The following is a 23,775-nucleotide window of genomic DNA, read 5'->3' on the forward strand; positions in this document are numbered from 1 at the left end:
ACTAAGCTAGATATAGAGTATTATAGTAGAAGATATAGTAAAAGTAGCTAATATACTACTACTGCTAAAGAAAGTCTGCGCTAAAATTCTTATAGAGTTATATAAACTAATTATATAGAGAGTAATATAGCTAGGCTTAAGAGAGAAGTTTAGTAATAAGAGTATCTTAGTTATGCAGAGAGGTATAATATAGTATAAAATTAACCTTAAGCTTACTAAATAGAGAGATCTAGATAGGCCTTAAATTATAGTAGCTTTAATAGCATTTATAGAGATAATTATACTAATAGAAGCTACGCACGTTGTTATTATAGAGCTATAAGATAGGTAGAATATATAAGATTAATTTATATTCTAAGTATACTAACTTAGCTAGTTAGCAGAAATATATATTAGTATTATCTATTTTAACTTAGATAGTAAACTAGAACTTAAAGTACTAAGTAAGTAGAACGTTAAAATAACTTTCTAAGATAAACTATAAGGTAGAGAATTAATAGTTATAGATTAACGCATAGACTAGCATTAAACTAAACTAATTTTTATAAGTTTAGAAGTACTCTGCTAAGATCTAGCGCACTACTAGAAAAGGTACTTAATAGTACTTAATAGTACTTAATAGTGCTTAATAGTAGATAACTATATAGAATATAGAACTAGCATAGTAATAGAATAATTCTTATATTACTAATAATTCTAATAAAGCTCTTTCTAGTAATATCTATAATATCTAGTTATAATGCAGAAAGAAGTAAATATATAGTAAGATACTAAGAAAAGTATATTAAAGAAGTAAACTTTAATAGCATAGATAAAAAGATAGAGTAAGTAAAGAAAAAAAAAATATAATAATTAAAGATAGTAAAGTTATATGCTAGACTATTACGTTAATAGTTCTAATAATTCTAATAGTACTAACTATTTTAATAAAGTTTTATTTTAAAGTATATTTAATAATAAATATAAATTTCTTAAATTAATTAACTTGCTAGCAACATAGTTAATTCTACAGTATTAATAGAAATAAATATTTAATAGATTTTTGGTTTTCCTAACGATATAACTATTCTTATAGTTATCTATTATTACTTAATAGTTATCTTTCTATTTATAGAGAGTAGTAGTTATTTATCTTTATATTACCTACTACTTTCTTATATATACTAGTAGTATAGATTATATAAGTTAGTATAGAGTCAGTATTTAATACTATAAATAAAATAATTGAAGATTACTAGTATAGACTAAGCGCCTAGTCTATCTAAGATATTATAATTCTTAAGTATAAGATAATAAATAAGAAAAAAGTATATAAATATTAAGGTAGAGAAAGATTTAACTATACTTACTCTTTTAGTAATAAGTAACTTATTATTTTCTTTATCTCTAGTAGATAATACTCTGCTACTAGATAAGAAGATAGATAATCTTCTTATATTACTACCTCTTATTTATATACTAAATAAGAGTAAAAGTATATATTAAAGTAATATAAAGAAGAATAAAGATAATAATATATATATTATATAATAGAGCTTTAGTACTTCTTTATATTATGCTTAGCTATTATAAAAATAAGTAAAGCTATTACGCTATACTAATAAGCGTAATAAAGAAGTATAATAATAGTATAGTTAGCAAATAATATATTTCTTATATTAATTATAATATTTACTACTTTAACTAAAAATATAATATAATAATTAACGTAATCTACTACTAAGTAATCTACCTTACTAAGTAATCTAAAATTTCTTAGTATAAGAAACTTTAGTTATGCATCTTTAATTTTATTACTATCTATAAGAGAGCCTATATCTATTATACCTATATCTAATTTAGAAGATATCTCTATATTCTTTTTGCATATCTGCGCGTTATGCCTAGTTCTACTATAGTTTCTATAGCGCGTATAAGTAGCTAGTTAAGCTCTTTCTTAACTACCTCTACTATAACTCTTCTTTAACTGCTTAGTAGCTATAGACGCCTCTATAGCTATTTGCGTTGCTATCTTACTATACTCTATAGTACTACTCTGCTAGATCTGCTTATACTTACGTAATTTCTGCTTAGTTATTTCTACTAATTACTCTTTAAGCTTATAAATCTAGATATATTAAAGAGTATTTTTATATAGCATTAGCTTATTATCTTTTATAAGCTAAGAGAAGCTAGCTTAAGCTAAAATAAGTAACCTAAGTAAGAAATTGCGTATAAGCTTTAACTAAGATCTAAACTTATAAGTATTGCTTAGAGTCTTTAACTGCTATAAAGTTACTAAAAGAAAAGATTCTAGTAGAGTATATAAGTATACTTCTAAGTAATCTAATACTACTTATATATTAATAGAAATAAGTCTTAAAGCTTTAAAAGCCTTTTAATAGTTCTTTTCTATAAATATATTAAAAAACGCGTCTTTAAAGATAGAAAAGAAGCTTTCTTTATTAATATAGAAGATATATTTTTATGCTAAGTTCTAGATATATTAAGAGTACTTACGCTTTAATAATAAAAAATAGACTATATTAAGTAGCTAGAGAATATACAATAAATAAGCTAGTATATAAAGAGTTAAGATCTTATTCTTAATGCAGTAGTTCTTAAAATTCTAGTTAAGATAGCTCTTATAGCTATCTAGAATAAGTAGCTAGTATACTTCTACTTAATACGCCTTTATATATATATTAAAATACTTTAACTATTCTAGACTAAGCGTATTATTTATCTAGCTATTCTTAGAGACTAATAGCTTCTAATTATGCAGTATTAAAGCCTTCTTATACTATACTAAGATATAGATATATCTTTTATAAATAATAAAGAGTAGAGTTATATACTTAGCAGTATAGATACTCTAGATTACTATAACTTACTTATAATTACTTAGTTAAATAAGCTTAGGTTAAGTATATCTCTTTACGCCTATAATAACCTTTATAGAGCTAATTACGCCTATCTAGAAGCTAGTCTTATTAAAGTTATACATATTATTCTAGTAGATACTATACTTAGCTATAGTCTTATCTATAAGCTTAAACTATACGCTAATAATCTCTAGGTCTTCTTAGAGTATTTTCTGCTTATTCTTTACTTAATTAAAGGCTATCTTAAGCTTAGATAAACGCATTATAAAGCGCTTAGCTTAGTACTTACTAATAAGCTTACTATCTCTTATACCTAGTAGCTTATTAGCTATATCTGCTATCTTATATAGCTAGAGCATAAATTCTTATAAATTAAAGTTAAGTATATATTAGATAATTATCTACTCTTTAGTTATAGTAAGTTTCTAGCAGTTAAAGGTAGTTTCTGCATAAGAGATAAGTTCTTTAATATAGTAATTAAAAGTATAGTAATTAATATTAAATGCAGTAATAGCAGCTTAGTAGCTTTAGAATTATTTAGATTATATAGCATTAATAGTAAGCTAAATTCTAACTTTATTTTAGAGCAATAACGCGTTAGGTAGTTAAGATATATTAGAGAAAAAGAGAATATACGTAGCTTAGTAAGTTTTAGGTTACTTAGTAAGGTAAGTTACTTAGTAGTAGATTACGTTATATAAGATAAATAACGTATATACTTTTCTAGAATTAATATAATAATTATATAAGATAAATAATATATATATCTTCTAAAATAAGCTTAGTTTACTTATAACTTATTAGGTACTATAAAACTTAACTATAACTTAACTTTATAGTAGAATAACTTAATCTAGACTTAACTTTATTATATAATACTTAACTCTAACTTATATAGTCTTAGCATTAACTTAACCTTAGTTAACCTATATTTAACTATACTCTAACTTATATCTATATATAAGTTATCTATACCTATTTACTAGCCTATTATACTTAGTATCTTAATATCTAAATTTTTATATATAATATATCTAGAAAATATAATTCTAGTTCTAATAGTAATAGAAAGAAGATAAAGAAAAGAGTATATATTAAGATAAGTAAGCTTAGCTAATAACGCTATAGATACTATAGTAAGGCAGAGCATAATATGCGCATATATAAATAAGAAGTAGTAGTAGATTCTAAGTAGAATAGCTTATTATAATTCTTAATTACAATTCTTAATAGTGCTCTATAGTAGTGTATAGTATAGATTTTAGTAGAAGCTTAGTAAGACTAATCTACTTAGGCGTATAATCTACTCGCCTATAGAGTACGTTACTAGTAAGTATACTACTCTATTAGAATAATACTTTATAGACTTATTAGTCTAGCAGAACTCTAAGCTGTAACGCGAGATACCTATCATCTAGTTTCGCTTATTCTAGACTATAGATTGCCTTGCAGCAATTAGAAACAGCAGATAATAATGAAATCAGGAGCATCTGCAAAAGCAGTAAATTCGAGAGTCTATATTCGACTAGTTCACGTTATGTTCGTGTGGACTTCTCTCCATCAAAGCAGTTTAAACCTAAGCAATATAGTCTTATAAGTCTCCTCGCCAGCGGAGCTTACTTAGTTTGAGTTCGATTAACCTTTCACATATCGTCGCACTTAACGAGACACGACTTTCGCCAGTTCCTTCATAGTTCTAACAACATCGTCTATAATACTTTTTTTCTCTCCTCATTTGCTTCAGGACTGGGCGTGCATAGGCTTCTGTCGTAGAAGCATCATAGTATAGAATAAGTACTCTGTGCTGTACATTATGCTCCTCCTGTAGTTGTTCCAGGTGTTGGCGACGCCATGGCCAGTTTCTATGTAGCCTGGAATAGTGCGCAGAATCCAAGACGAACAGGTTTAGCTTCCATGGCTTCGCGACTTCGTCTTGTAGCTGCCCGTACCTGTTCTTGATGTATATTGCACCTGGAGCTACAACGTCCGTAGCAAACTTAATCTTGCTACTGCAGCCGCTCAGGTTCATAGGTTGAGTTTAGAATCGCTGTTATGGTTGTGATAATTAAGCTTTCCCCTTTTTTTTTATTTTTTTATAGAAAAGATCGAGTGCATCTTTGCTGTCATAGTAGCCCTGCCGAATCTCTAAGACCATGGCCCTGTAGTTCTGTCTCATGCCTGGTTGGAGAAGCTCAAGCGGCGGCTCGCGGTCATGAATGAGGGTGAGCGTTCGATTGCAAGCGCAAAACCAAGCGCCCGCGATGAATCTTTTCGGCATGATGACCTGTTTTACCCAAAGCACTCGGTTTAGGTGCTTTAACCATGAGAAAGCGTGGACTTTATCGACTTCGCTTGGCACTGTGTTAAACACATCAAGCGCGGGCTGCACTGTCATATAGAGTGGTGCCTCGGCCGTTTGTGAAGGCTTGATAAAATTTCAGCGCATTGGGTGATTCTGTATAGCCTCAGGTACGCAAGCTGATTGATAGATCGCCTTAGAATAGTTGCTCATTCCCTCCTGGCGCCGGAAAGCGGAGACCGTGCGCCTTCCTTCACCTGTGTACGCATTGTGAAATTTGATTTCACGTCTTAGTCGTGCGCAATCGGCACGCCCCTCGGCATGAAAGCCCCAATTCTCAAAGCTCCCACTCCCCGTTCCCTACAAACACCCAAGCAACCCTCCCCAACTCCTCCAACTCCACCTTCTCAATTCGATCGAAGCTACCCACACGCAGCCCTACGTACCAAACACGCCCGTATACTGCGTCTATCTGTCTGCAACATGGATCGAGCGAAGACTGCCTCATCGTTTTGGGCGCAGAAGCGTGAAGAAGTCAAGGCACCGACGGCATCCACCCTCATTCCCACCGTGGCTACGCCCAAGCAAAATGGAGAGCTCACTGAAGTGAAGCCTCGCATGGTTCTGAAGGGTGAGCAGAACTTCCTTGATACAACCGACACGGCGACTGAAAGCATGGCAGGTATGACAAACGGCGCCAGCGCAACATTTACTCAGAAGAAGACCAATTGGGCCGACAGCGACGACGACGAAGACTTCATCGCCAGCTTACCTGATAGGAAGAGCCCACGCATCACCGCGCTCGAGGCTGAGGTTGTGCAGCAGGTCGCGCAGATTGTGACGCTTGAAGCTACTGTGTCTACGAAAGACGTGCGTATCGCTGAACTTGAGGTCGTTGTCAAAGAGAAGGACACCTATATCGCCGACCTCGAGAGCAACGTAGAAGAGAAGGAGACAACCGCCGAGCAACTCAAGACTGAAAATCATACCCAGTTTTTGTACGTACAAGAATTGGTTGGCGAAGTCGACGAAAAGAGCCGTCGTGTCCACCAGCTCGAGTCAGAGTTAGATGAGAAATGCGTTCGCATCCGCGAGCTAGAATCGAAGCTAGAATCGGAGTCGGAGTCCTTGCCAGCGGCTGAGCACATCCAAAATGATACTGACAGCTCATCGCAAGACAAAATCGATGCAGCACCTGACGTCACTACTATCGATCCCCTACCTGAAGCTGTCTTGCACTCTGAGGCACAAGTTGACGGTGTCGAGGAATCTTCAATTCAAGCTCTTCCTAACAAATATGGCCCAACTGTCAACGAATCTAAGTACCCGAAGTTGTGGTCGCCAGACATGCCTAAGAACGTGGCTCCTGTTAAGAAGCCAAAGGTGTTGAAGATGGCTATCGATACGTCCAAGTACGTTAAGAAGGCTCCGTCCGCTATGGCAAAGAAGTCTGAGTCATTGAATGGTAAGACCAAGATGAAGCCCACATACGGCCAATCCACTCGTCACCGTGCGAAGACTAGTGTGATTCCGAAGTTCAAGGTCGATCAGGACATCCGGCACATGTCACATGCGGATCGCGTACTCTTCGCCAACGGTCCTGAGGTTGAAGTCATGCTCGGTAGTGCATCACTCATGCGGCTACCGAAATATATCTTCATGCAGTGTTCTTCTAAGGCTTACAAGTACTTCATCAACAAGCCCGATGCGACCTCGATAACCTTCTCCACTGGCAGTATGGACGTTGACGCAGCCATGGCCCATCTCCATTGGATGGACGAGATGACATACCAGGGTCGCGTTTACTCGCTTACTCTCAATGCGGACGAGAAGTTCGACGCCAAGAACCTGAAGATCTGCCAGGCTGCCCGTGTTATGGGCCTGAACAACACGTATGTCGGGCATTTCACCAAGGTCATATGTGACCGAGTGCGCAAGAACAATGCATCGACAGGATTTCTCTCCCTCATCTGTGAGCTGGCGGTTCCGGACAACGACCCGATCTTTGATTGTTTGGCAAATAACCTGGTGAACCAGCAGAACAGCAAGGGCGCACACCCAGCGCAGCCTGACGAGTTACTCGCCAAGCATCCTCATTTGGGAGAGCAGATGAGCAAGATCGAGCAATTCGTGCAGGTCTCACGTGAGGGAGACAGGCGTAAGGGCCGATTTGGCAGCCATGGCCGAGAGGAAGCGTGGGAACAAGGCGTTGGGGGAAAGAATAGCACTGCGTCCTAGTGACTTTGTGCGATGGAGATTTCATTGGGCGAAGACATCCAGGAGAGGTTATTGTATCCGACGAAATGTAGGAAATTGGGGCCCCAGTGACGGGGAATCTTTTCCATTTACAGGGTCGGAAACTCAACATAGGCGAACACTTGGCTTTAGAAAATAGTACTGGGGATTCGACGCCTGTGATTGTGTGTAGCGCTATACATGTGTGTCTTTGACCATCCTAAATTGAGGTTATGGATCGCTAAGTATTATGGTGTCTTTCGGTCTGCTGATGATGCCGACGCGGAGGGCATATCCGTCGCTGTGGTACCATCCGATGTTAGTACCGTCAGCGGGGTTGATTTTACAGTCAGACTGTCGGAAGCGCAAACGGTAATTGTATATATTAGCATATCTTGCAAAGTGTTGTCGAGAACCATGTCACCACACAAGGGAATTGCTAGGCCACGTGGATTTCGCCCACGTAGCGTCTAGAGCGCGTGGGGCGTGTACCGGTAGCGCCGGAGATATCAATAATACGTCAGGCCGCGTCAAGCCGCGTAGCAAACCGCAACATTTGATACTACAGTAAAAGTCGACCTTGACTCAAGCAGCGACCATCGCCGTAGCAATAAAGTCCCATCGCCGCTATGATGTGCAAAGGTCCCTCGCTAGTCTCTCGTAATCTCGCGTCCGCTCTCTCGCGACCCGCTCGAGCACCCGTACGACTTTTCTCTACTACACATTCATTGCACGCAGACATGGACGCTGCCGCATTTGGCGAGCAACACATTGCAAAGGGCATCGGGCGTCTCACTAAGCATGTGTTCGAAGAAGGCAATGGGACGTGGATCACAACGGACAAAGGCGTAAAGCTACTCGATCTTACAGCTGGTATTGGTGTTGTTAATTTGGGCCATTGTCATCCTAAGGTCAGCGCCGCCGCTGCGAAACAATGCGGCAAGATCACGTAAGTGACAGTGTAGATACATGCCGCGAAACGTTGGCTGACTTTGTGCCTTGCGCCTCGATAGACATGCTCAAGTCAACATTGGCTTCAGCTCGGCACAAATCACTCTACTAAAGGAGTTGATACCTATCCTGCCGGACCCTTCACTTGACACCGTCTTCCTCTGGAACTCGGGAGCAGAAGCAGTTGAGGCAGCTGTAAAGCTGGCCCGTGCTGCCACTAAGAAACCCAACATTATCGTCATGCAAGGCTCATACCACGGCCGAACAAATGCAACTTCCTCAATGACGCGGTCTAAGACCATTTACGGCGAGGGCCATGGTCCATTGATGGGCGGTGTATTTGCAACTGCCTTTCCATACTACAGCCAGTTTGGCGGAGCCACACCGGGTACACCCACCGAGGAACTTGTGAATCAGTCACTTCTGCAACTGAAGCTCACCTTGCAACAGCAGACGTCTCCCGCAGACACTGCGGCCATAATTCTAGAACCGGTGCTAGGTGAAGGAGGCTATGTCCCTGCGCCTCCGGCATTCATGCACGGCTTGCGTAAAATCTGCGACGAGCATAATATTTTGCTTATAGCAGACGAGGTCCAGTCCGGGATGGGCCGCACAGGTCACATGTGGTTTGTAGAAGAGTCTGGTGTGCGACCTGACATTCTCATATTTGCCAAAGGCATTGCCAACGGGTTTCCGCTGTCCGGTATCGCCAGCAGCAAAGAGTTCATGGATCGACAAAAGCCTGGATCCATGGGTGGCACATATGCCGGTAATGCGGTAGCATGCGCGGCCGCAACAGCGACGATCCAAGCCTTCAAAGAAGAACGCATTCTCGACAATGTTGCCGCTCGCTCCAAGCAGATCTTTTCTTTCCTTAACAATCTCAAATCTTCTGGTACAAAAGCTGGCAATCTAATCGAAGACGTCCGTGGAAGCGGGTTGATGGTTGGGGTGCAGTTCGCGAACCCGGCTCTTCAACGCGACTCGTCCAATGTCGCCTCGAAAGACGCACAGAGTCAGCCGCAGCTAGCACCGAAGATTGTCCAGGAATGTGTGAAGCGCAACATGCTTCTTCTGAGCACCTCCGTATTCGATGTCCTTCGATTCATCCCACCACTGACCATAAGCGAGGATGAAATGACACAGGCCTGTAACATCTTCAAGGAGTCGCTGGAAGCTGTTGCGAAAGATCTATAAATGACTACTTCAGTTCTAAAACATGCAACGAAGTTATTCTGATTGCAGCGTTGGTGACTCGTGTATGCTCGCTATAGTAGGCTGTTCAAGCAGCGCATATCGCGATGTGGATTTTCCCTTCTACAATCGAGTGTAAATATAGTCGAGTTGGAGGTATTGTTGGCTTAGCCTGACGTGAGTGAACGTCATTGATGCTCATATGTCTTGAGTCTTTGCTTGTTTCCCCCGCTTTCGGTCCGCTTTCATCCACTCAATTTCTGCATGTCGTTGTCGATAGAAGAGTTGCTACGTGTTTCAAAAGGAACCCGATTGCAGGCAACCGTATGCCTCTCTACTCTTACGCAAGTATGCGCTGGTGTTCGGAGAACGAGAGTAGTGTTGACTTACAAACAGATTCACATTGTTATGCGCAAACAAATGCGTCATCATCAGAGAAACACCTGTTATTGAGTACTCTACAAAGCCCAAGAACACAGATTGGAGTATATAAAGCGCACTACCCGTATCACTCGGAATCGATTGAACCTTCGTAGAAGATAACGCCTGCCGGATTCCCTTAGTACATTCAGTGCATACCATAACTTTTCGCTGATTTTGTGGTTATACTCCCGCTTTTACATTCGTTATCCAGCTCATAATCCCAATAGCTCAACGAAGCACGAACAGGCCTAGATTCGTTTATGGTACGAGGACCCGAGTAGAGGATGCGAGAGACACTGTGCACTCTTAACGAGCTCGAATTTGCGAAATGTTCTCGAGTACTCGAAACAATGTGCCACTATTTATTCGCGTACTATCGGTGATTCGCAGCAAGCATCGTTTCTTGAGTTTGCGCATTGTGCAAACATAAAGAAGGCAAGTAAAGTGCTGACGGTAGTGAATTTCTCTCATGATTCGCGGTTATCCTCGCTGATTATGAGCTCAGTCATCCCGCTTAAGGAACAATGTTGAGGCTTGATTAGCCAGCGTGTCAGTGCCATGCCCACTAGACCGGAGCTCATGACCAGGGAAGCAACATGAGGCTTCTGAATTTCTTCCAGCACAGTGGTATTATCCTTCGGTACGAGATAAGGCCGATTGCTACGTGAATAAAAGATGCGAGACGACCAAAACGGCACGAAAGTACTGAGACGGAGGAATCTAGGACTGTGGGAATCACTTCCTGATGTGTTGGTTTCTGAACGTTGCCGTTGCGCCTTGATAGTCGCTATAGGACTTCGTTGAAGATCATGTCGTATCTTCTGGCGCACAGGTGTTGGCTTCTTGATATGTCCGTTGCCTTTTTTCGCAATGCTTGGCGGAGTCGAGGCTTTGTCAACAGCAAATCCTATCGGAGCATCATCGAGATCCATCAGGCATGGCTGCCAACTTTCATTAAATTCGACAGGTTCGAATGAGGCTCCCTTGTTGCGAAGGAAATTCTGTTCGATGACTGAGCTCCCATGTAGCAGCGCCGGGTGTAATGCGTTATGGAAGTTGTGTAGATGTGCTAAGAAGGCGTCCTCAGACGTGTAAAATTCCTGATTGCACGAACGATGTCGATGATAATTTTGCGCGTGCTCGGCATGTGGCGTACGATATCCTGCACCGCATAAATGACAGTGATGGGCCTTTGCAGAGGGAAAGTCTGAACAGAGTGGCGGGCCTGCATTGTTCGCAGTAACGTCGTCGAAGGTTCTGAGGAAACGACAGCTCCAGACCTTACAATGACTATGCGCATTCATCTCTTTGACATCCGTGAATACTTTCAGGCAATAGCGGCAACGAAACGACTCAAATGGCGAAGCTGAGTAGAGGTTTTCCAGGTGATTCTCTTTCCGCTCGGGCCACCAGGCAGAGCGATCGTGCTCGCGAGCGACGAGGTGTTGCGCGACATGCTCACAACGCTCAGACCAGTCTTTCGACCTTTTACCACACATACCACAGTGAAGCATTGGGTCGTCTCGCTTCATGGGAGCTCCGAACCGTCGCCATCTCATAGCCAGGTCCTTGCACCCAAAGTTGTGACCCTCTGTTGCCATGAGTCGCGCTTGACAGCCAACACGGACGGAAGGGTGTTTTGCATTCGCGAAATGAATGTGGTGAAGGTGTTGAATAAAATGATCTCGGCGATAGAACGTCCGCTGAGACTCTGGCTTGTTCGAGCATTGTTGATATTTGTGTCCTGCCATGTGAGCATCATCAGGATGCATGTGGCCACAGAATGGACACGTCTGGAGAAACGGAGCCTTCGTATCGCAACAGATCCATGTTGTTCTGAGTGCATGTACAGAGTCTTCGTGCCTGACCCACTCGTATTTGGTTTTGAACGCTATTCATGTCAGATCTGGCATTATACTAATATGGAACAGAAGAGTTTGCACTGCGAAAAACTCACCTCGTGGACAGAAGGTACAGAAGAAAGCAAGATCCTTTTGTGGCTCGCCAGAACTGTTGACCCCATTGAACTTCGCACGGTTGTTGTGTGGCGATTCTTTCCATGCCATCCGGCGTCGACCACGTCTCCGGTCACGACCAAAAGAGGAGATGTTGCTGCGACTCCCACTTGAAGAAACCGTGAAGCTTGTCGGAGCTGTGCCATCAGAAGAATCTACGGAAGTAATGATAGAGCCAGTGCGGCCTCGAGGCATCCCCAACCAGGCGTCGTGAAAGTCTGCGCTGCCGCTTAGGGTGTCGGTTTCGAGAGCCGCTTGTACATCCGGAAGCTGAACGGCCTCTTCTTGATATGATTGTGCAAGATAAACGGCCAACGGCTGAGGTGGCTGAACGTCTTCGGCGCCTTGTTGTTCGAGTGCACCCAGGCTGTCTCTGGATAGCCTTGCTCCCAACAAGCACCCGACTGCATCGACATGCTCTTGCTGAAGTGTGTCAACATCTGATGAAATGTCAGTAAGATTATGGGATTGGAAACGTCAAAGTCAACTCACCACCACCCTTCTTTCTCGCTCTCGTGTTGTTGAACCAATTACGAACTTTCTTCACGTCGAGGTTGGCTTGGTGGGCAATGATGTCAATCTCCCACGAACATGGATAAGGATTCGCAGCGAATTCGTCCTCAAGAATTTGTCTAGCCTCCAAAGGGATGCGGCTCTGGGCCCCTTTGCGCTTGGCTGATGCAGGCTTCCAACTGGCGGTTGAAGCTTGCCGGAGCGGTATAGCTGTTGGCGTCGGATGTAGAACAAGGTCCTTTTCGTCATGCAAATCAGCAGCGATGTCCCGGCCTGGGCTCCCGAGCCCGGGTGAGTGCATCTGAGATGATGATGAAGGCGCGATATACGGGCGAGGGTTTTGATCAGATGTGGCGTCCTGACTAGCAGACGCGTCTTCATAGTCTGGGCGCGGAAGGGGATACGTGCCAGCATCTCCATCATGTCTGATTTCGTACGAACAAGTCTGAGGATAGCTGGCCTTTTGGATGAAATTGTGCGTATGGAAGTCAGGTGACGCTAGAACATGGGGCGCATCCGCAACCCAATCCATAGACAGGACCTGGCCTGGATGAACAGAGGGGTCATCATGTTGTTGGCAAGGTGTAGTCACAGTGCGAATTCCATGGTCATGCTCCAACTGATCAAAATCGAAGAACGCATCCAAGTCATCAAACGCGTGGGAGGCCATGATTGCCGTGTCCCCATCCGTGCACTGGGGCTTGAATCGGCGCGACAAGATCGATCAAGGACAATGTAGAGCGCGAGTTTCGGGCTTGTAGAACAACAGTAGCGAGGTGTAGTGCAAGTCGTTGGGCGGTTGGCTCATGGTTGATCAGATCAAAGGTGAGCTATGATGCGGCTGTTCCCAAGACGAAGAAGGTGCGCATGATCGTCAGGCAACGAGCCGTCCTGCAGCGTGGAGCCCTCTGCGACAAGACACTGGGCAGCGCCACTCGATATGGTCAATTGCGCTCAGCATGAACGTCGAATGTAGCAGGGCAAACGGCGGCTGGATATAATTCGACAGCGACAGCGACAGCGACAGCGTGAAGAGTACTGTGCAATGTGTCTGTGGACGTATAGTTACCTTAGCCAGCACAGCAGCTTGGGGCCTTCAAGTCCGGGTTGCCGCTAGGCAATGATTGGCCCCACTTTGCAGAAAGTCTCCACCAAAAAAGTTGCATCGTGAACGAGAGAGCTTCAAAGTGCCAGCACGCTTCCAGACACCCAAACGCGAACATGGCGGCCGAGGTTCAACTGCTGCAGCCGCTCAAGCTGCCAAAAGGCCCCTCGACACTGACCTCGGAGCAAAAATACTGGAATTCGTACGCGTCGGAATTGCGACTCGACCCGTCGCAGCACTCGTCGCCTGTCACCCACATCTCGATACCGCCTCCTCCGCCCTCGAGCCTGCAAACCGCGGCGCAAGACCTCTTCGCCGTCACCACAGGATCGCGCGTGCAAATTTTCTCGTCCAAAACGAGAAAAGTGGTAAAGACCATCTCGCGGTTCGGTGTCGATGACATTGCGCACTCGGGTAACATACGGCGCGATGGCCGCATATTGGTCGCAGGAGGCGAAAGCGGTGCCATACAGGCCTTTGACGTGAAGAGCAGGGCCATTTTGAAAACATGGAAAGAGCACAAGCAGCCTGTGTGGGTGACGCAATGGCATCCGACCGAGCTCACCAACCTCATGAGCTGTTCCGACGACAGGACAGTGCGGCTATGGGATCTGCCGAGTGACAAGAGCATGACGAAATTCGACGGCCATCAGGACTATGTGCGCTGCGGTGCCTTCATGCCGGCGCAGAGCGGACTGCTGGTCTCAGGTAGTTATGATCAGACGGTGCGCCTCTGGGACTCGAGAGCAGGCGGCAAGGCAGTCATGGTCTTCAAGCACGCCGCCCCTATCGAGGCCGTCTTGCCCATGCCTTCCGGTACCGCCGTTCTCGCCTCCAGCGACAATGCCATCAGTGTCCTTGACCTCATTGCCGCAAAGCCAATCCACATGCTGCGCAACCACCAGAAGACCGTCACCGCCCTGACCCTTGCCAACAACGGCGAACGCCTCCTCTCCGGCGCGCTCGACGGGCACGTCAAGGTGTTTGAGACCACAGGCTGGAACGTCGTGGGAGGCCTCAAATACCCGTCTCCCATTCTCTCCCTCAGCGTCATTCCCAGCCAAAATGAAGACAAGCACATTGCTGTCGGTATGCAATCGGGTCTCTTATCACTCAAAACTCATCTTTCGGGCGAACAAAAGGCCCAAGCACGCGAACGCGAGAAGGAGATGAAGGCCTTGATGGAGGGCAAGATTGAAGAGTACGACCGCGGTAAGAAGCGAAAGCGCGGCGCGGGCTGGGAGAAGCGACTTCGTGGCAAAGACTACACCGGCGAAAGCGCGGACATTGTCATTGAGGGAAATGCGAGGGGAAAGATTACAAAGGGAACAGCATGGGCGCATGCGTTAAGGGCGGCCCAGTATGCAAAGGCTTTGGATTTAGTCTTCGAAGTCAAGGTATGCTCCGACATAGCTTCACGTTGGAAGCCGGGCTAATCAACGTAGGACCACAACGCACGCGACCAACACCTCTCTCTCCTCACCGCACTACGTCACCGCTCTGCGCTTCGGACTGCCTTGATGAACAGGGACGAAGTCACGCTCCAACCCATCTTGCGCTGGATCATCAAGAATATTTCCGACTACCGCATCACGCAGCTGACCACGGATGTTGCTCTTGTCGTACTCGACCTCTACGCCGATCAGCTGGGTCGAAGCGAGGAGATTGATCAACTTGTTTCAGCACTAATGAATCGGGTCAAGGTCGCCGTAGATGCAAGTCAAAGTGCATGGAGTGTACAGGGTATGGTAGATATGCTTACAGCAAGTGTCGGCATCGAGGAAGTTGTCGAGGCGTAAGTCTGTACAGTGTTGCTTGGGTTTGCATAGCGACGGCGTTATTGTTGAAATGAACTGGCTATCAGCTATCACCGACAATTATATGTTGGGGAAATTCTTCCAAAAGTGATTTGTATCCTAAAGTCGTGCAAATGACCAGATAATTCTCACGGGTGCTTGAATGGGATGAATGGCATATTGTACAAATCTAGCTCTCCTCCAGCCATATGCTTGACTGCAATGCTATGCATATGCTACATAGCCAATCTTACAATCTACCATAAGCAGTACTGTCGTTGTGCGATAACTGGTCGATCAGATAGGGCTGTCCACAACTTTCGCTTGTCGCGCTTCTTCTTAATCTCGTCTGAGATACGCATACGCGTCTTCTCTTCCTTTAGAAGGACAGTGAAACCTGACCAATGTAAGCAAACATGTGTGTAATGTCAAAAAGAGCGATGGACTTACTCGTCGTCCTATGCCGCAGTGTGTTGACCATTCCTCTAGCCCTGAACTCGGGACTCTTCCACATCTCGCCCTTGCCCACCCATGCCTGGTCAATGTAGATTTCCGACGGATCCGTGATCATCTTCTTGCTTCCATCCTTCATCTCAATCACACCTCGGCGTATCGGTGCTTGTTTCGTGTTCTGGGTAGTCAATGTGGACTTGTCGCCTGCAGACGGTAACCCCCTCTGCTTCTCCCACCTCTGCGTTGCGCGTTTGCCGTCTCCAAGACCCATTCCGCGGCCTACAATAGCCTCATTCTGTGCGATCTCGAGACCCTTGATGACATCGCGGGCGATGCGCTTCTTTGAGAAGCGGAGTTGCACGAGCGCTTCTGACACAGTCTTGCCAGCAATCTGGTTGACCACTTTCTGGAGCTTCTTCGTTGAAGTCGGCAGAGCTTGCGACTTGAACACACTCTGACGCTCCGTGCGGGCGATGTTGTCGGCTTTTGTGAGACGGCCATGGCGCTTGACACGTCGAATCACGAGTTCGCGTTCAAGGCGCCGTCGTGCTTGTGGGTCGGGGTCAATGTTCAGCTCTGAGAGTTTCCTCTCATTGTCGGCTTGTGTAGCGGCCCTTCGGGCCTCGGCCTCGGCCTTGAGTTTTGCTTGCGTCTCTTGTGGGAGCGCGGGGCTCCAACCGGGAATCTCGCGTTCAGGACGGAACAGCGAATCTGGGTCCTCATTCATGCCTCCCTCGCGCAATTGCGGCCTTGCAGGCGTCTTGTCCCTCCCACCCTTTGCAGCCCCCTCCTCAATCTCCCTCCGCTTGAGATATGTTTCTAAGAGCGGATTCGACAAGTCTTCCCCCGAGTCATTGGCCTTGGATTTGAAAGGATTCGAGATGTTTCGTCGCGCGGTGGCGGCAACAACGATAGTTGGCACCCATCGTGTGGATCGAGGCTGAAAGATGGCAGAGGCTGTTCGAGTCAGTCTACAGTGTCGCTATTGAGTTCTGCTCGGCGGTGTTGGAGGGCGTAGGCGACATGTGTACTGGAATTGCCGTGTATACAACAGCCTGCCATGGGAAATGGGGGGGTGTGCTGTATCGTACCTGAGTGCCCCAGCCGCCTTGAGGGTATTCGGGCGCTCATGTCGATAGCCAAGACCCGGTTGTGTGGTGCTGATGGCTTTTCGGGTTTCGCGAAGTCTCCGAAATTCTGAGCTTAGTTCGGCATCCCAGGCCGCTTGTAGGCACGTGACGATCTTCGGGCTGAGTCCAGTCCTCTTGCAGAGAGGCAACGATCAACGATCAGCTCTCCGCGAAACATGCGCAGCAAAGTCTTTCCTAAGTAGCGTAGTCCAGCCACACAGCCCGCCGAACTCATGTTCTTGCGCCTCATCTCCTTGTCTTCACTGCAGTCTGCGCCCTGTTTTCTCGTGCCATCTGTCGGCACACCGCAACAAGGCGTTCCGGCTGTGAGCTTCGATGTCATTACTTGATTAGCTTCGGGCCCAAGCTTGTCTGCTCGTGAACTTTCTTCTAGAACCCAAGCTACAGTGCTCCTCCACCACCACCAACGGTCGCATACCAACCCTGTCCATTCACCCTCCTTCTGGTCCGATTAGCGACTCCGACGCTCCTTTGCAGTAGCGTCCCGTTTGCTACCCCTTCGTCCCATGCCTTTCGTTACACGGACATTGAAACCTTGAAGACTGTAGTTTGCGCCTGCGTCCGGGATAGTGCACACTACCTCGAATGTTCGTATACGACACAAAAGTCCAGTCGCGCGTCACATTTTGGTGAACCAGAGCGGGCAATAAAACATCGCGTCGTCACCATGGACATCAACTCGTTGCTGTCGCCGAGCGACTCGCCTGCAGGCACTCCCACTCCACAACCGCCACCAGCCCTCCCGTCGCCGTCAGTGCTGCACTCGCCGAGGAAGCGCGTAGCACGCCAAATGCCGTCGCGAACCCCTTCAGGTCTCAGTCAGCAGATCACCTCCTCGCCGCAACCACACGCCACGCTCCAGCAGATACCCTCTCCAGGCTTTGCGCACATCGCGAACGGCGCAAGAGCTATGCACAGCGCCATGAGCACCCCACAGCCTCTTGCGTCGCCTCACGATGCGCGCATGACCCCTCCGCACCCAATGTTTAGACAGGCCTCGACGCCGGGCATGGACACGTTGGCAGGTAGGTACCCGCTCTCTTTTATAGCCACAGCAGTCATCGAGACAGGACATGCACATCGTGTGCTGTGCAGTTGCCCGCCGCGCGTGTATCTGTATTTGCACAAGATAGAGGCTATATGGCATGTGAGGCCACAAACCAATAACTAATCATTTCCAGATCTTGCTAGCATGCAGCAACAGCAGGCTGCTCGACAGACCCCAGTAGCTCACCAGCGGCCAGTGACGTAAGTTTTGCCAATCTGCCTATCCACTCCCATGCAGCTCTTGTGTTGTGCTACAGCCGATTTTCGCGGGGCACGTTCAGAGTTGCGCTCACTCGCGTTCACGGGTCGCGACTGCCTGTTTGCTAGCCTTGGCGTTCTTGCGCAAACACGTTTCCCCACCACCGCTGACTTTATCTTTGCAGACTACAACATCTCGGACAGCACCTTTCCGGCGAGTCGGTGGCCAGCATCATGTCAGAATCCTCGCCACGGCCGCGCACTTTCGTTACGAGGTCTCTAGATCAACAGCACATCGATTGGCTGATCCAGTTGGACCAGACGCTGATGGAGAATCCATTCGACTACTACAGCCATCTATCTCTCGTCACCACCCTCCACCAAGGCTTCCAGAACCACCTTTCCACTTTCGAATCTGGCCCGCACGCATACGAGTTGATTCATACCTTGCGGGATGCGTACAAGTCCATGTCTGAGAAATACCCACTTGGCGAGACTCTGTGGCATTACCGACTGAACGACGAAAAGACACTAGCGCAGAATGCTGAAGATCGCATGGGCGTTTTGGAGTACCACAAGCAAGCAACTCACGAAGAACCCTACAGTGCAAAGCTCTGGGCCGCCTATGGTGAGTATACAAGTTATCTTGTGGCTTGCTCCTGGGAGCAGGATCCACCAGAGCATTGGTCGGAAGAAGACCGGCTGATCGGCCGCGAACTCTTCAAGCCACAATTAGTACTTGAAGCGCTTCAGGAAGGAGCCGACAGGGTCAAATACAACCTCCAGGAAAGCAACCTGGTGTGGGATCGCTATCTGCAAGTGCTCGAAGAAGATCTAGAGCGTGGTGGGTTCAGTCAAGAGAAGGCCGCTCATGTGGCCGGAATCTACACAGAACGTCTCGCTCAACCCCATGCGACATGGTCAAACACCTTCTCGAGATACTCGTCTTTCAACACACGATACTATAAGGATCATTACGAGCAGCTTATGGAGCAAGCTCTGCAAAAGAACACGCACATCAAGCAGCAGTACGCCAACCGTGAAGAGTATGAATTCAAGGTCCTACAAGCAATTCAGGCAGGCGATCAAGATGCGGAGTACCACGCAATCACACGCTATCTCAAATGGGAGAAGAAGACCATGGGCGTGTACAGCTTTCATCTTGTCAATGCCCTCTACGAGCGAGCGACCTTGCGCTTCCCCGTAGACCCTTCACTGTGGGAAGATCACGTCGAATTCCTCATCTGGCAACAAGATCGATCTGTTGATCTACTCAACGTGCTCGAGCGTGCTACAAGGCACTGTCCGTGGTCTGGCGCACTGTGGTCGCATCGTATTCTAACACTTGAAGCGGAGAACAAGGCTTTCGAGGACCTTGAGCATGTGAAGCACACAGCCACTGGATCTGGTCTCCTCGAGCATGCCGACTTGGAAGAGCTGATCAAGGTGCAAACCGCCTGGTGTGGGTACCTCCGGCGGAGAGCTTTCGATGACCCTCGAGCGACGGAAGATGATGTCGACATCGCCGAAGTTGGTATTCGTTCCGCCTTGGAGTTTGTGAGAGAAGTTGGGATTAAGAAACACGGCCGAGACTGGTCTGATCCCAAGTGGCGGCTTGAGCGCATTCATATGAAATTTTGGCTGCAACGAGGCAATATCGATGAGGCACGTCAAATATTGGAATCACTTGCTGCAAAACAAGGTGACTCATATGACTTCTGGTATCGGTGGTATATCTTCGAGATGGTCTTTTGGTCACAACACGCTACTCGCAACAAGGCAAACGCTGGCCAACAGCTTCTTACTCCATCGCAAGCTACTGCGGTTCTGGAGCGGGGAATGGAACGGCTCACGACACTCGACCTTCCAGAACACCTTGTTGAGATGTATATCACTCATTGTGAACAACATGAGTCGGTCATCAAGGTTCGAAGTGCGGCAATTGAGCGGCGACGCGCTGATCGGACTATATCAATCCGAAGAGAGAAGGAACAAGCATCCGCAGCAGCTATAGCCTCACAACAAGCGACTCCTCCGAGCGAGCTTGCGGAAAGTTCGGCGAAGCGGAAGCGCGATGGAACGAGTCAGGAGGAGGTTGTTACCACCAAAAAGAGCAAGATGTCGAGTGCCTTGGAAACGTCGGGCGCTGTTGTGAACGGTGAACCTAGGGATACTAGTGAAGCTCCTTCCGAAGCCCAGTCGTCTGGCCAAAAGCGAGATCGCGAGCATACGACCATCATTGTGCGCAAACTACCCGCTGACACGACGCAAACCAAGATCAGGCAGTTCTTCACAGAAGTTGGCACTGTCCGTAATCTGGTAATGAAAGAAGAGCATGGCGCCTTGACGGCTGTTGTGGAATTTGAGTCCCCTGACGAGGCTGAGTATGCTTTGACAAAGGAGGCCAAGGGTTTCCACGGACACGAAATTTCCATTGAACGAGGCCAAAGCACGACACTCTACGTCACAAACTATCCGGCACATGCCGACGAAGCTTACCTGCGCAACTTGTTCGCTCCCTTTGGCGAGGTTATCGGTGTTCGGTTCCCGTCCTTGAAGTTCGACACGCATCGCAGATTTTGTTACGTTCAATTCGACAACGCCGAGAACGCCGTTGCAGCTACGCAGCTCGATGGTACCGATGTTGAAAGCCTTAAGTTGATAGCCAAGATCTCCGACCCCAAAGCCAAGAAGAAGCGTGAGAGTGCCATCACTGAGGGACGAGAGGTGTACGTATGGCACCTCAACTTTAAAGTCAAGGAGCGCGAGATCAATGATGCTTTCAGTCGGTTCGGCACCATTGAGAGAATCAAGCTGCCGCTCAAGGGTCACGGTAACAACAGAGGTTACTGTTTCGTTAACTTCAAGACCAAGGAGAGTGCGGATGCCGCGGTCGCGGAAATGAACGGCAAGAATTTCTGGGGCTTGGACCTGCACGTAGAGATAGCCGTCGATCGTGCTGAAAGCAAACCAAAGACAAGGTCTACACTGGAAGCTGATTCGGACGTGCGCGAAGCTACTCCAGGCAAGACGGAGGCTACCCAAGACGCTACGTCTAAACCAGAGGGAACGATCGGATCTCGATCTATCGCCTTCCTCAACATACCTGACACCGTTCCTGACGTGCGCATCAAGCCCCTCGTGGAGCCATTCGGGTTCAGAAAGATCACGCTCGAGCCAAAACACGGAGGAGCTATTGTTGAATTCAACACGGTTGAAGGAGCCGGTAAGGCAGAAATCGCACTCCAAGGCCAAGACTTTGAGGGACGTAAACTTCGCGTTGGTACGGTCAAGGATCTCAGGTCTCAAAAGAGCGAGTGGAAAGCAAGCAATAGTTTCGTACAGCCCAGCCGCATCAACAGACCTACCGTTCGTGGACGCTCCGCAGGCGGTCGAGGTCGTGGAAAGTCTGGTATCAGCGTTGGTCGACCTTCGATTCCCAAGAATGCTACAACCACGAACGGTGAGGCGAAAAGCAATGCGGATTTCCGTGCCATGATCATGAATAAGGGTCAGGCTCAGGATGGGGACAAGATGGAGGAGTAATGGAAAGAAGGTTACGAATGCATTCCAGGATCAGTTCGGTATCCTGCTGGTGTTTTAGGGATTCGGTCGGGCTACTTCTTTCGAATCTTAGCATACTTCGGCGTACGGTAGCTCTTACCTCGATATTCAGAGGTGGCACACTAGTCTGGGACAGGCGTATCTGCATCTTTCAGATGTTTGTAGCATAATGTAATAACGTGGAAACTTCAACATGGCGACCACGTACACCAAACCTATACTAGCCACTAGGTCACTCACAATTCATGACAAGATTAACGATCCAAATAGCCAAACTATATCATAATTATGACTTAGGCTCGGGCGCATGGGCACTCGGGCCACCAAGCCATGCTCACTTGCAGTCAATCGGCAGGTTGTGGCCTCTTTCATGTATATGGCCCACGTGTTGATCGCTCCAGAATAGGGACACAGGCTGATTTCTCCGTAGTAAGCTACAAATTATGCTCCTTCAAACTTCAGTTACGGATTCTATTTGCCAAAGTCCATCAATCTGAACCAGACAATGACGGAGACATAGCCATATGGCCATCGGACCGTCTTCGGGGAGCTCATGACAGAGTTTGACAGCACAAATGTACCTTACTATCAAACCGTACACCAAGTTAGAGGTATACGACCACCCTCAAGACCGCTGTCACAGTTCGAGGGCAAATGAAATGACAAAATAAAACATTCTTTACTGGTTCGCCAGAACGGGCAGTACTCAGCAAGAAAGGGTAAGAACATGTCTTCTTCGGCATTAGAGACATGTCAGAATGGATGGACTACGATAGCCGATCGCGAGGAGGAAGTCATGGTTACTAAGCGAGAAGCTATGACGTGGTACATCGTTCGGCATCGCGAACTCTACTTTTCATATCTTCATCAATTGCTTGTCCCCACGGCGCAACACAGTCCTCAAACCCATAATGGCAACCACACGCCTAGCAGCACGCTCATCACGGGCTCTCTTTGTCACACCTCGCCTGACCTACCGTGGCTTCAGCACCCCCGCCGCCCGCAGCAATGAGTTCGATGCCCTCAACAAGCGCACAAACGACACTTCGGAAACGTACCGTCGCTACCAAGTTGAGAAGCCGCTGAACCCTCACATGACCAACACAACGTCTACCATCGCCAATGAGATGCCATCAGTTGGCCGCGACAATGCGCCGCCTGAGCTCGTCACCAATGTGGACCCCAAGTTCACGCCCAAGGACTCTGTGCCAGAAAATACTGAGCGCATGACTGGCGGTACGCAGAGCGCCGACAAAGTGAGTGACGCCAACTCAGAGCTGGGTGTGGGCGAGATGGAGGGCGCCAAATTCAAGGTGGAGCCAATTCGTAGAACGGGAGAAGACCCGAACACGATGCGAGCGAGGTTATTATGTTCGTTGCTTGCCCTTGCACAACAGCCCTTGCAGTTTTCTTAAATACATCACATTTGTTAATCGCGAGACTGACGACGATACAGACCAAAGCCGGAAGCGCGGAACACTAGAAAGTGATCTCCTTCTCAGCACCTTTGCCGACGCCCATCTTGCTACCATGCCTCCGCCTCTCCTTCAGCAATACGACCTTTTTCTCGATGAGAATGATTGGGACATTTACTACTGGGCGACACAACAGCCTTCATTGACATCTAGTGAGTATGCTGAAGGTGCTGGGCCTGACGCGGCTACCCCGACTGCACAGGGCAAGGCGCCAGAGAAGGACGTCAGGGCGCGTGAGCCTGCAACTGGTGAATGGGCACAGACTGTAGGCACCTTCAAGCCCGCATACCGACCTGTACCGCAGCGATGGAAGGGCAGCGAGATTTTGAGCCTGCTCCGTAAGCACGTCAAGGAGAGGAGCGCAGGAGGTGTCATGGAGTTCTTGGACGACGGCGGCAAAGCCACCGACACTCGCGGCAAAGGCCTGGGTATGATGCCCGACATCAAGAACTTTGACCAATAGTCTCTCTATAGCGACAAATACCACTGACT

At 46.9% G+C, this 23,775-nt stretch overlaps 9 protein-coding genes across 9 annotated transcripts; 7 read left to right on the forward strand and 2 right to left on the reverse strand.

The window, feature by feature from the left end:
* Positions 1-5,646: 5,646 nt before the first annotated feature.
* On the forward strand, positions 5,647-7,401 carry SNOG_11640 (hypothetical protein; the record flags this gene model as incomplete). Its single annotated transcript, XM_001801827.1, has 1 exon — positions 5,647-7,401. The coding sequence occupies one exon, from the start codon at positions 5,647-5,649 to the stop codon at positions 7,399-7,401; it is 1,755 nt and encodes a 584-aa protein (XP_001801879.1).
* A 737-nt stretch (positions 7,402-8,138) lies between these two features.
* SNOG_11641 (hypothetical protein) lies at positions 8,139-9,546 on the forward strand (the record flags this gene model as incomplete). Its single annotated transcript, XM_001801828.1, has 2 exons — positions 8,139-8,347; positions 8,412-9,546. 2 exons carry the CDS (start codon positions 8,139-8,141, stop codon positions 9,544-9,546), a joined length of 1,344 nt encoding a protein of 447 aa, XP_001801880.1.
* An 887-nt stretch (positions 9,547-10,433) lies between these two features.
* On the reverse strand, positions 10,434-13,164 carry SNOG_11642 (hypothetical protein; the record flags this gene model as incomplete). The annotated part of the gene is made up of 3 exons (XM_001801829.1): positions 10,434-11,857; positions 11,924-12,421; positions 12,474-13,164. 3 exons carry the CDS (start codon positions 13,162-13,164, stop codon positions 10,434-10,436), a joined length of 2,613 nt encoding a protein of 870 aa, XP_001801881.1.
* Positions 13,165-13,715: 551 nt separating this feature from the next.
* SNOG_11643 (hypothetical protein) lies at positions 13,716-15,398 on the forward strand (the record flags this gene model as incomplete). Its single annotated transcript, XM_001801830.1, has 2 exons — positions 13,716-14,996; positions 15,045-15,398. The coding sequence occupies 2 exons, from the start codon at positions 13,716-13,718 to the stop codon at positions 15,396-15,398; spliced, it is 1,635 nt and encodes a 544-aa protein (XP_001801882.1).
* Positions 15,399-15,551: 153 nt separating this feature from the next.
* Positions 15,552-16,979, reverse strand: SNOG_11644 (hypothetical protein; the record flags this gene model as incomplete). Its single annotated transcript, XM_001801831.1, has 3 exons — positions 15,552-15,792; positions 15,846-16,805; positions 16,940-16,979. 3 exons carry the CDS (start codon positions 16,977-16,979, stop codon positions 15,653-15,655), a joined length of 1,140 nt encoding a protein of 379 aa, XP_001801883.1. The 3' UTR covers positions 15,552-15,652.
* A 232-nt stretch (positions 16,980-17,211) lies between these two features.
* On the forward strand, positions 17,212-17,479 carry SNOG_11645 (hypothetical protein; the record flags this gene model as incomplete). The annotated part of the gene is made up of 2 exons (XM_001801832.1): positions 17,212-17,304; positions 17,387-17,479. 2 exons carry the CDS (start codon positions 17,212-17,214, stop codon positions 17,477-17,479), a joined length of 186 nt encoding a protein of 61 aa, XP_001801884.1.
* Positions 17,480-17,666: 187 nt separating this feature from the next.
* On the forward strand, positions 17,667-21,790 carry SNOG_11646 (hypothetical protein; the record flags this gene model as incomplete). The annotated part of the gene is made up of 4 exons (XM_001801833.1): positions 17,667-18,024; positions 18,181-18,247; positions 18,374-18,458; positions 18,536-21,790. The coding sequence occupies 4 exons, from the start codon at positions 17,667-17,669 to the stop codon at positions 21,788-21,790; spliced, it is 3,765 nt and encodes a 1,254-aa protein (XP_001801885.1).
* A 211-nt stretch (positions 21,791-22,001) lies between these two features.
* On the forward strand, positions 22,002-22,466 carry SNOG_11647 (hypothetical protein; the record flags this gene model as incomplete). The annotated part of the gene is made up of 3 exons (XM_001801834.1): positions 22,002-22,039; positions 22,210-22,237; positions 22,329-22,466. 3 exons carry the CDS (start codon positions 22,002-22,004, stop codon positions 22,464-22,466), a joined length of 204 nt encoding a protein of 67 aa, XP_001801886.1.
* A 253-nt stretch (positions 22,467-22,719) lies between these two features.
* On the forward strand, positions 22,720-23,746 carry SNOG_11648 (hypothetical protein; the record flags this gene model as incomplete). The annotated part of the gene is made up of 2 exons (XM_001801835.1): positions 22,720-23,171; positions 23,311-23,746. 2 exons carry the CDS (start codon positions 22,720-22,722, stop codon positions 23,744-23,746), a joined length of 888 nt encoding a protein of 295 aa, XP_001801887.1.
* Between the last annotated feature and the right edge of the window lie 29 nt (positions 23,747-23,775).

The sequence above is a fragment of the Parastagonospora nodorum genome (assembly GCF_000146915.1).
Source record: "Parastagonospora nodorum SN15 chromosome Unknown scaffold_20, whole genome shotgun sequence".
NCBI lineage: Eukaryota > Fungi > Ascomycota > Dothideomycetes > Pleosporales > Phaeosphaeriaceae > Parastagonospora > Parastagonospora nodorum.